General features: G+C 33.9%; 1 protein-coding gene across 1 annotated transcript; it reads left to right on the top strand.

The window, feature by feature from the left end:
- Positions 1-1,108: 1,108 nt before the first annotated feature.
- LOC134239762 (uncharacterized) lies at positions 1,109-11,993 on the top strand. Its single transcript, XM_062721914.1, has 4 exons — positions 1,109-1,213; positions 1,808-1,904; positions 9,875-10,045; positions 11,848-11,993. The coding sequence occupies exons 1-4, from the start codon at positions 1,177-1,179 to the stop codon at positions 11,858-11,860; spliced, it is 318 nt and encodes a 105-aa protein (XP_062577898.1). The 5' UTR covers positions 1,109-1,176; the 3' UTR covers positions 11,861-11,993.
- The last annotated feature ends 206 nt before the right edge of the window (positions 11,994-12,199 follow it).

Raw genomic sequence — 12,199 nt, 5'->3', positions numbered from 1 at the left:
GATTTTTTTTACCACGGTCAGACATATTTCTTGTCTTTATTTTTAGGTAAAGTTTTTTTTTATTTGTTCATTTGTTTTGTCTTGCATCTTGGTAAGATGATGTGGATGAATTTAAACATTAATGCATTTTTTCTTCCGTTCTTGTTTCTTTTCTTCTGCATTGCATAATATCAATATCTTTTCATCATTTTTTTTGCCATTTCTTTCCGGGCTTAGAGGAGGAAAACATTCAAGATTAAGTTTAGGATATGCAAGTTTTATTTTAAAAAAGTTGAATCACAATTTCCTTGTACGTTACACTTTATGTTGATAGTTTTTCATTCAATTTGAAACGTAAGATTATGACTTGTAGAACCTTGATGTACATGTATATATGTGAAATAAGCAGTAACAAAGATTTTGTGAAATTTAAATTAGATTTCAAACAGTGGTCTAAAGGGGTTGCGGATAAGATATTGGTACCCAAAAGCGCAACAGACGGACGGATGTAAAGCTAGTCAGACGGACGTACAGCTAGTAACACGGACATCCCGATCACTATATACCCCACTATATACATGTACCTGCTTGAAAAGCAGGGGTATAATTAAATAAATGGCTTGTAATAATTTTGAAAAGCATAGTTTAGCTATCAAGGACGTAACATAGATAACATTTCTTAACTTTCACCTCCCTTTGGTATGCAAAGGTATCCATAAATGTTACTACACAGGTAGCGGAATGTCTTCAAAACGTTTAAAAATATAGGAAAGAGAAATAGTGAAAAATCACATATTTTCGTGGTGTTAAATTTTCATGGTTTGAGTAAAACTTTTTGTTCTTGTGGATTTGATTTCGGGGATGTAGAATTGTTGAGTAGTTATGTATGTACATGAGTTCGATGGTCTCTTCTCCCCCCCCCCCCCCCCCAAAAAAAAAAAAAAAAACGAAAATTAAACTCAGGCTAAAATTTGTTATTTTCCAGTGAAAGAAATGATTTATTGTAAGTAGAGTACTTTTCCGGAACAACAGAGTCAATTTACGACTAGTAAGATTTAACGATATAGCCCTCTCTATTGAGTTATCTATTAATCTAATAGTATACTTAAACTTAAAAAAAAAACATGGAAGTGAATTGTCATGAGGAATTATAACTGAAAATCGACGTTAATAGTTTGTTATCCTAAATCGGTGGAGATGAAACTATTCACTTTTTTCTTCGCTCAGATTCTAGGTAAGAACATTTTAATGGAATTCGGAGCTAAACAAAAACGCTTATGATATCTGTAGTACATGTGAAAGTGATTTTAATAAAACGGATAAGCAATCATGTTTCTAATAAGTTTGAAAACGTAAGGAGCCTTCCGTCAAATATGTAAATACTAGTAAATTTCACAAAGCTATACAAAATATAGGAAAAAACTCTGTCGATCAGTTACTAATTAACATAAAAGGTGATATAAAGTTCACTGAAACGCTACTGAATGTTTGCTGAAAATGACTGGTTATTCACTGAAAGACTACTAAATGACAAGACAGATCACTCATTATCTTTTCAGTCATCATTTAGTAAACTAAAATCTGCAGTTTTGTTATGTCCTAAAATGTAATTATTTTACTTAATTTAGTGATTAAAAATGAAAGCATAAACTTTTAGATTATATTGATAATTTTCAAAAGGTGGAAAAAAGTCTTAGCCAGTTATTTAGCTTATAAAAGTAGTCTGAAGTGTTGCATTTCGGAATTGTTTTTAGACAATAAGTGTTGTTTTATTCATTTATCATTAGTAAAACATACACCAAATTACCGAAACCCCTTTTTCCTCTAGGCTTGCCCAAGGTGTTTGCTGGATGTTACCATGACAATTTTACTAGATTCGACAAATGCTATTTCTATAGCTACAACCTGTTCTCATATACTTTGGGGTAAACATTGCTGATTTTGTTGTTAATATTGTAATTGTTTTTGGTGAAATTTTGTTTGTGACTTAGATCTTATCAATGAACTATTTTCTATCCTTCTAAATGATGTTTACCGCAGTACTGGGGCAATCATAGGAATCATTATTGGCGCCCTCCTGGATTGGTGACGTTGATTGGATTCATCGTCTTCTTGTATTATATTCTATGCAGAAAGCCTACTCAAAACCAGGGTGTAGTTATCTACAACCCAAATACAACTACAGGAACTATAATACAAAACCAATCAGGTAAGAATAATTTAGGAAAGAATGAAACCCTGTTCATAGCAGATCGTTATATGTAGAACAAGTATAATTATTTTATATGAAATTATTTTAAAAAACAATATGAGTTCTGAAAGCTCTTTTATATATTGGTTGTTAACGAAATGATGTTTTTTTTTCTAGCTCACCTAAGGCGAAGGCTCAAGTGAGCTTTTTTGATCAAGTTTGTCTGTTGTATTTCGTCGTTGTTGTCGTTGTCGGAAACTTTTCATATTCTCATCTTCTTCTAAAGAACCACTGGGCCAATTTCAACCAAACTTGTCACAAAGTATTCTTAGATGAAGGGGATTCAAGTTTTTCTTTTTCAAACGAATGGCCAGGCCCTCTTCCAAGGGGTGATGATATGAATTAGTGATAAATTAATGGTATCTTTAAAAAAAACTTAACTCATGTAGAAGCATTCTTATCTAGTGAAGATTTAAAATTGTTTAAATCATGACCCCCGGGTGGGCCAACAATGGGGGATCAAATTTAAACACAGGAAAACATAGGGAAAATCTTTAAAAATCTTCTCAAGAACCACTGGGGCAAGAAAAATAAACTCATGTAGAAGCATCTCCTGGTAGTGAAGATTCAAGTTTATTCAAATCATTACCCCTGAGGGTATAGTGGGGCCACAATTGGGGGATCAAAGATTAACATAGGAATACATAAGAAAAATCTTTATCTTTTTCTCAAAGACAACAAAGTGGTGATTAATTGGTCATAGTTATATGGAAGCACCCTCTGGTAGAAAAGATTCAAGTTTTTTTTCAAATTATGACCCCTGGGGCAAGGGTGGGCCATTATGGATAATCAAAGTAGGACTACATAGAAAAAAAACTTCAAAAATCTTCTTTTTGAGAACAGCAAAGTTTTGATTAGTCCTAGTTATATGGTAGCATCCTCGAGTAGTGTAGATTTATTTCTTTTTTTCAAATCATGATCCCCTGGGGTAGAGTGAGGCCGAAATGGAGTATCAGAGTTTTACATGTATTGGGAAAAATCATTTAAATTCTTCACAAAGCAAAGATTGATCATCAATTTAAAAACATAATTAAAGTGGATCATAACAATAAACAGCTGAGCCATTATATTTCATATTAATTCAAAAGCATCGTTTAAACTCCCTCCCTCCTCCTTCGAACCCACTTTCATAATAAATTTAACTTTTCAATACTGAACTGATATTTGCTTTTACCCAGCCAGCTGCTCAGGTGAGCGTCGTGTCCCCCTGAACTCTTGTTAATCTGATCATCACAAAGTCATAGCCATAAAATGGCAACATTGTATATTTCCTTCTAATTATCATCATAAAAACGTTTCAGTAATGCAACCTAGCAATCAACAAGGACTATACCCAGCTAATTTTGGTCAGATGCAGCCTACTGGGCAAGGCGTAGCAGCCTCTTTTGCTTCACCTAACGAATACACTCCACCAAAATAGTCTACTGAAAATCAAGATCCCCCACCGAGAAAACTTTTTTTTTGTTTTGTTGCTTTGGTTTTCTTATCATATTATTTTTGTGTACGTTTGTATTTTCTTGCTTTTATTTTATGATTTAGCTAGCAACTTCAAATGTAACAAGGAAATTCACAAATTCTATACAAACACAAAGGAAGACAAGGCCGTTTGAATCATTTCACATGCACATGGTTTGAACAATATCTGCATTCAATAAGTGAAATCATTGTATTTTTATATTTTGATCAGTTACGATATTAAATGAGATTCCATTTTTTTATATAGCAAACAACCTACGGTCCATATATTGCATCAATAAAACTGTTGTAGAATGTTTGCTGTACTTTTCATGTTTTGTGGGGAAGGCGGTGTTCACGTGAAAAATGAGCAATTCATTTGCCAATGCTCTTTTTTTTGGTAAAATTGAGGATCATTGTTCATTAACAAAGCCCGCCTGAAAAAACGAGAAATAATATCAATTAAATGAGATATTCGACAGGTGAAATAAAGTGTAAATGAATATAACAAAACTATTTTGTACAATTAAAGTCCTTTCAAAATGTCATATTATTTCAAAAATAAGATTTTATTTTTATACTGCTGAAATGAAGTAGTTCAAACTGTGTTTTAATGCAGTGTGGCCCTTCAGGACTAATTTCAGAGGGTATTGATGTTTTAGATTTTCTATTACATTTTCAACAATTAAGGCTTCATACTTTTGAAATGGGTCTATAATTATAGTCTGTAAACACAGACTGCTGTTACTTAATGACCACTTACTTTCAATATATCTTTAAATATCTATGATAAGTGAAACTGTGTGACCGGTCAGGAGGGGAAATTCACACCTCCATGGCACCTGATCCAACCTCTGATGTTTAAGAGGTTCGTATTTGCTCTGCTCCTATTTTGAATTGTTGAATTTCTTGGACCAGATGGTTTTTGTAAACGAGTTATATCTGACATTTAAAATAACTTATCGATACATGAACATTTTTGTATAAGATGGACTTACATGTACATAATTCTGATATACTCTCTACCTATAACACTAACATCCTTTTGTGAATTGGTATTTGGAATATTTTGGAAAATCCAGCTCTTACAGTACGTCTGTGATACGATGAATCTTCCTTATTCAAGGAAACTTACAGAGAATTTTACTATTTTATTCCATGAGGAAATAGGGGATGTTTGGAAACATCTGTAACGGTCTCCTTGACAATTAGAACTGGTTATCTTAAAAATCACCCCGGCTGTATAAACATTTTGTTCACAATTTATCCATTTGTTATTTAAGATTTCACACAATGATTATTCTGCAATAAATACTATAGAAGCTTATACAACTAGTTTTTTTGATTGTTGACCAGCTGTGGGAATCTTACCCGCTACTCTACTTACAAACCTTTGGCCTTCAGTGCTGCCAAAAGTTGGGATTATTTTTCGCTTGAAACCTTGTTAATTAATCTTTCAAAATGTTTAATTTTTATGTGCTTTTAAATTCTGTTGATGACGCAATCTGTGTGTGTGTTAAGATTAAAAAAATCATGTGAGGTAAATAATCTCAATTTTGATAATACTTGTACTGTAAAGGCTTAGGGTTTGTATTGGATCAAAAATGTTAGGGTAGCCAAGGTAGTATTTTGCAAGATTCAATGTTTTTATTAAATCAATTTTTAATAACCACATTCAGGAAAGATCTAGCCTCTTTCAAAAGTTAGATATTTTAGCACAGAGGTAAACTGTGCATCATAAGTATATGAGCGCATATTGCCGCCCTAAATAACAATTTGAAAATTCACAAGTTCGAGAGTTGTCCAAAAAGTTCGAGGACAATGACGTTTTTTTGAAAATAAATGGTTCTATATAAATATTTTGTATATCAAAATATTTTTATGAAATAAAAAACAGAATGATTTAATTTTTATTGATGGGACGTAATAGTTTTGTAAAAATCGGGGTCTTTAAAGGTCGCGGATAGTGCGCACGGACCAAGATTAAAATGACAAACTCTGATATATGGTGTTCGGATTAAAATGACTATTTTCTGTATAAGACAAGTCAAAAATTAATAAAGATTTTGTGTAACACAAATAAAGAGGCTATAATTATTTATGATATCTTAAGTATCGCTTACTAATATAGACAGTACAAATACTAAAGAAAAATCCTAACAAATATGTGTCAAAACTCGACAAAAAAAAAGCGACGTCGGCCGTCCGCACGGGGCAGCGTCCGATCAAAAAATTAGTTTTTATACGGTTGAAACAACGTAAGAGACAAAATATATTTGTTAAAACAACTCAATTTATTGAAATATATTTAGTGTATCAATTTCAGATTGGTATATACGATTTTTCAACGGTATGTACAAATTCAAAGACACTACAAGAATTTAAAAACACATGTAACTTACTGAAAACAGAGATTTCTATTCATGACTTTGTTATCAATCTAGCGCAGCGTTGGACTGGACTGTGCAGTTTGTGTATACAAACTGTTTATTTAGATTTAAATTTCGATAAATTTTTGTGCATTGTTTTGGATTTTAAAAATTAGATCAATTTTAATCTATACTTAAAGATTACTGCTAGCACTTGGAAATGCGTTGAGCCTTAAAAAGAAGTGAAGTGTGTGTCCATGAACATGTGTTGAGTCAAAATCCAAATGTCTTACGTTATAATGAAATTAACTTAACATCAGACTGGTCCGTGCGCAGAATCTTCGATCTTTAAAGAACCTGATTTTTACAAAAATATTAAGTTTCCTAAATATAGATTAAACCATTTTGATTTGATTTTTCATAAGAAATATTTTGATATACTATAGATGCATATAGAACCATTCATTTTGACAAAAGCGTCATTGTCCATGAACTTTTTGGACATTCCTCGTATAACCAATGATCTTCTCTGAGATACATGACTTAATTTGTAAATAACCCTTTACACCTAGAAATAAAACTTCAACGTCCAACCTCTCTAAAATGTTTTTCTCTAGAATAACTTAGTATACATGTATTACCTTTAATTATTCTAACATAATTTCATATTATCTATTGATATATGAGGGAATACAATGTACATGTAATATCTAAATAAACATAAATTCAGACTGCTTGAGATCATGGATTAAGTCTTAATGTATATATATCCACACTTTATGATTAATACTGTTCTGAAGAAACATTAAAAGCAAAAGAGATACAAAGAACAAATTAGTGTCGTATATCTTGAGTTGATTCAGTTTACGTCTGTATCACAATTTTTTAAAAAGACAACTGGAGGGGGATTCACGTATGATTCGGTGAAATACAGTATGCTCTGTCTTAGAAAAATGGGGGTTTTGCAGAAGAGCTGTGCTCATTTGTGGGAAGCCAAGATATCTCTAAATCTAAAGTCACACTATAAAAAGTAAGAATGTGGAAACGTCAAGAAGGATTTTCTGTATAAACCAACGACAAGACTTCCTTAATTCTAAGGATGAACTGGAAATATTAATCCTTTCCTTGGCTCAGTTTCTAGGTAAGAAAAGTTGAGTAATATTTTTAATTTCAAAAACAAGACAGATGTTTATGAGGTTTCTTTCTATCAGTGTTCGAATCACGCTGTTGGACGTGGAGACCGGTCCTTCAGATGAGACCATTCAAACCGAGATCCCGTGTCGCAGTAGTGCTGACACGAAAAAGATCTCTCACTGCTCAATGGATCTAAGTGCCGAGCATAGTACAACAAATTTAGCTCTTAACCGGCATGTTGGCGTGTGAGTGAAAATTCTCAAGAGCAACGTGAAACAACATATACAGTACCGACCAGACCCAACCTGACACAATGCAATCCCAGAGCAGTCCCGGGGACTGCTTTCTGGGACTGCTAAGGCAGTCCCACAGCGGTCCCAGTGCAGTCCCACAGCGGTTCCAGAGCAGTCCCACAGCAGTCCCAGAGCGGTCCCAGCAGTCACAGCGGTCCCAGTGGGCGGTGTTCATTAATTTTATGAGCGGAACTAACTCATGAATGAGATTTCCAATAAACAATGGAATTATAAAAGGCAGCTGAAATTTATTCTGAGTAGTATGCCAGGAATCCTTACTATGCGAAATTCTTTAGAAAGTTATATCTTATCAGAGGGAATATTACACCTTAATGTTTTGGATAACAATGATTAATTGATTGATTGTTTAACGTCCCTCTCGAAAAATTTTCACTCATATTGAAACGCCACCTTTTGCCTGTGGAGAGCTACCAATTTTATCCTATACTTGGCACTCGAGCCATTTAGCAGGGAAGGATCTTTTACGTAACAGCACCTACTGCGACACGGGACATTGGTTTAAACGATCTCATCCGAAGGACCGGTATCCGCGTCCCGCAGTGGGAATGTAACCCACGACGTAAGGATTTACTCCTTACTTTGAGACTCTAGAGCACCAACCACTGCGCCACGCGGGCGACTGTAAACAAGGAAGAACTCTTATTACAAATGAGACTAGAGGTACTGTGAACAATTAGCTCACTAAATGGTATTCCCATATGGTCATAGTGGCAAAGTTCATGTTTTCCTATAGAAAACCCAAAATATGTTTTCGATCAAAATATAAAATATGAGATGCACAAAGACAATGTACAACAAAGATTTTGTGAAAGTTTAAATAAAATTCAATCAGTGGTCTAAGAGAGGGTAACGGATAAGAGATGGGTACCCATAAGCGTACCATACGGACGTTCAGAAAGCTAGACGGATGCACAGGCAGCTAAACGGACATCCCGATCACTATATACCCCTTGCTTTTCAAGCTGGTATACTTTTTAAAAAGCACATTGTACTTCAAGAATGTAACTTAAGTATTTTTTTTACAACATTACTTATTTTTCAGCTCCTGTGAGATGCAAAGGTATATATATAAATGTTACTACATGGGTAGCGGAATGGCTTCCAAAACGTTTTAAAATATATGAAAAAAAAATGATTTATCGCAAAAACAGTACTTAACCCATACAACAGAGTCAGTTCACGAAGAGAAGATTTAACGATAGCCCTCTCTCTTGAGTTATCTATTAATCAATACTTAAACTTTTTAAAAAAAAAAAAACACGGAAGTGAATTGTCATGAGAAATTTTAACTTTTTAAAAGTTTGTTTTTCTATCGATGGAGTTGAGACTATTTACTTTTCTCTTCGCTTTCTTCTCTCAGATTCTAGGTAAGAACATTTTCATGGAATTTCAAATCTAAACAACAATCGTTTATGATACCTGTAGTACATGTGTTAGTGATTTAAATAAAACGGATAGTGTAAGTCGTTCTAATTCCACGGTGTTTAAATTTCACGATTTCTCAAAATGTACCAATCGCGATTGTTCTAATTTCACGCTGCAAGAAATTAATTTAAAGCATTTAACATCTTTATAATCTAATGATAGCATTCACGATGGGTTTAATTTCGCGGAAAAATGATAGATTGCGAACAAAGTGAAATTGAAGCCATCGTGAATATTTGCCAATTTACAGTGAGTTACTATATATTTAATAAGTTTGAAAACAAATATGTAAATACTAGTAAATTTCACAAAGCCAAATAAATTTCTCAAACACCTAAACTTTACAGATAGGAAAAAAACGATCAGTTGCATAAAAGGTGATATAAAGTTCAATGAATGGCGACTGAATGTTTACTGAAAATGATTGATTTGTCACTGAAAGGCGACTGCATGGCAGATAGATCACTCATTATCTTTCCAGCCACTATTCAGTTAACTAAAATTTGCAGTCTCATCCAGTCCTTAAATGTAAATTAGAGATTGAAAATGAAAGCCTAAAGTTCTAGTTGATATTGATAATTTCAAAAAAAGTAAAAACAAGTCTTAGCCAATTATTTGGCTTTAAAGAGTAGCCTGAAGTTTTGCATTTGGGATTTTTTAAAAGACAATTACAGTTGTTTTATTTGCTTATCATTAGTAAAACAGACACTAATTTTACTGAAGAACCCTTTACCTCTAGGCTTGTCCACGGTATTTGCTGGATGTTACTATGACTATTTTACCAGTACCCACAAATGCTATTCCTACAGCTACAACTTGTCTAGTCTCTCATACACTCTGGGGTAAGAAATGCAGATTTTGTTGTTAATGGTTTAAATTTTTTGGTGAAGTTTGTTGTTTGAATCAGATGAACTATTTTCTATAATTTTTAATGATGTTTACCGCAGTACTGGGGCAATCATTGGAATCATAATTGGCGGCCCTCGCTGGATTGGCAACGTTGATTGGATTCATCGTCTTTTTGTATTATATTCTATGCAGAAAGTCCACTCAAAACCAGGTTGTAATTATCTACAACCCCAACACAACTACGGGAACTATGATTCAAAACCAATCAGGTAAGAATGATTTAGGAAAGAATGAAACCCACATTCATAGCAGATCATTGAATGCAGTACATGTACAAGTATAATAATCTTATCTGAATTTATTTACAAGAGGCTGAGCTCTGCGAAGCTTCTTTAAATATTGATTTTAATGACATTAAAATTTTTCTAGCTCATCTGAGCCGAAGGCTCAAGTGAGCTTTTCTGATCAGGTTTGTCCGTTGTCTTTCGTCGTTAATGTTGTTGTTGTCGGAAACTTTTCACATTTTCATCTTCTTTTAAAGAACCACTGGGCCATTTTCAATCAAACATGCCACAAAGTATCCTTGTGTGAAGGGACTCAAGTTTGTTCAAATGAAGGGCCAAGCCCTCTTCCAAGGGGAGATTTTAATGAAATAGTGATAAATTAATGGCATCTTTAAAAAATCTTCTTCTCAAGAACCACATGGCCAGGAAAAATGAAACTCATGTGGAAGTATCCGCAGGTAGTGTATATGTAATTTTGTTCAAGCCATTAAAAAATCTTCTCAAGAACCAGAGGTTCATGAAAAATGAAACTCATGTAAAAGGATCCTCATGCAGTGAATATTCAAGTTTGTTCAGATCTTGACCCCCAGTTGTAGGGTGGGGTCACAATAATGTTTTATCAATGTTTAACATAGGAATATATAGGAAAAATCTTTAAAAATCTTCTTCTCAAGAACCAGTGGGCCAGGAAAGATGAAACTCATGTAGAAACATCTTTTGGTTATATATTCAAGTTTCTTGAAATCATGACCCGCAGGTGATGGGTGGGACCACAAATTTATATCATAGTTTAACATAGGAATACATAGGAAAAATCTTTAAAAATCTTCTTCTCAAGAACCACTGGGACAGGAAAAATATCACGCATGTAGAAGCATCATCTTCTAGTGAAGATTCAAGTTTGTTCAAATCATTAGCACTGGGGGTAGGGTGGGGCGAGAATGGGGTATCAAAGTTTAACAAAGGAATACATAGGAATTTTTTTTAATAATCTTTTTCGAAAAGACAACAAAGCCGTGATTGATCATAGTTATAATGAAGCATCCTCTGAAAGTGTAGATGCAGGTTTGCTCAAATCATGACCCTCGGAGGTAGGGGTACAATGGGAAATCAAAGTTTAACATGGGTATATACAGGGGAAATCTTTAAAAAAAATCTTCCCAAGAACAGCAAAGCCACAATTGGTCACAGTTATCTGGAAGCAACCACTGGTAGTGAAGATTCAAGTTTGTTCAAATCATGACCCCTGGGGCAAGGGAGAGGCCGTTTTGGACGATCAAATTAAGATAAAATAGAAAAAATCTTTAAAATTCTTCTTTCTGAGAACAGTAAAGTAGTGATTGGTCCTTGTTATTTTAAAGCATCCTCAGGTAGTGTAGATTCAAGTTTGTTCCAATCATGGCCCCCGGGGTAGAGTGGGGCCAAAATGGGGTATCAGAGTTTTCCATACGAAAACATGGGGAAAATCACTAAAATTCTACACAAAGCAAAAATTGATCATTAATTTAAAAACATCATTAAAGTGGATCTTAACAATAAACAGCAAAGCCATTGTGTGTCATATTAATTCAAAATCCTTGTTCAAATCCCCCTCCTCCCTAGAATCCACTTTTATTATATTTTTAAACTTTTCAATACTGAACTGATTTTTGCTGTTACCCAGCTAGTTGTTCAGGTGAGCGATGTGGCCCCTGGGCCTCTTGTTAATGTGAGCAAAGTCATAGCCATAAAATGGCTATATACATGTAGTATATTTTCTTATTATTATAATCATAAAAACGTTTCAGTAATACAACCTAGCAATCAGCAAGGACTACATCCAGCTATTCTTGGTCAGAGGCAGCCAATTGGGCAAGGCGTAGCAGCCTCGTTTGCTTCATCTAACGAGTACAGTCCGCCAAAACAGTCTACTAAAAATCAAGATCCACCTCCGAGATAACTTTTATTTGTTTTTGTATTTGTTTTGTTTTGTTTTGTTGTTGTTGTTGTTGTTGTTTTTTATTTTTGGTCATATTATTTTTTGTATACATTTGCATTTACTTGCTTTTATTTCATGATTTAGCTAGCAACTACAAATCTAACAAGGAAATTCACAATTTCGATACAAACACAAAGGAAGACAAGTCCGTTTGAATCATT

The sequence above is a fragment of the Saccostrea cucullata genome, unplaced genomic scaffold, assembly GCF_032062105.1.
Source record: "Saccostrea cucullata isolate Sc308-1 unplaced genomic scaffold, CSIRO_AGI_Scuc_v1 ctg5609, whole genome shotgun sequence".
NCBI lineage: Eukaryota > Metazoa > Mollusca > Bivalvia > Ostreida > Ostreidae > Saccostrea > Saccostrea cuccullata.
This window is presented reverse-complemented; position numbering and strand designations above follow the sequence as displayed.

Excerpts from the sequence above, each read along its gene's own strand:
- LOC134239762 (XM_062721914.1), top strand. The coding sequence starts at position 1,177 with ATGAAACTATTCACTTTTTTCTTCGCTCAGATTCTAG. Across the intron at positions 1,214-1,807 it reads TTTCTTCGCTCAGATTCTAG|GCTTGCCCAAGGTGTTTGCT; the intron begins GTAAGAACATTT and ends TTTTTCCTCTAG. Across the intron at positions 1,905-9,874 it reads CTGTTCTCATATACTTTGGG|TACTGGGGCAATCATTGGAA; the intron begins GTAAACATTGCT and ends TGTTTACCGCAG.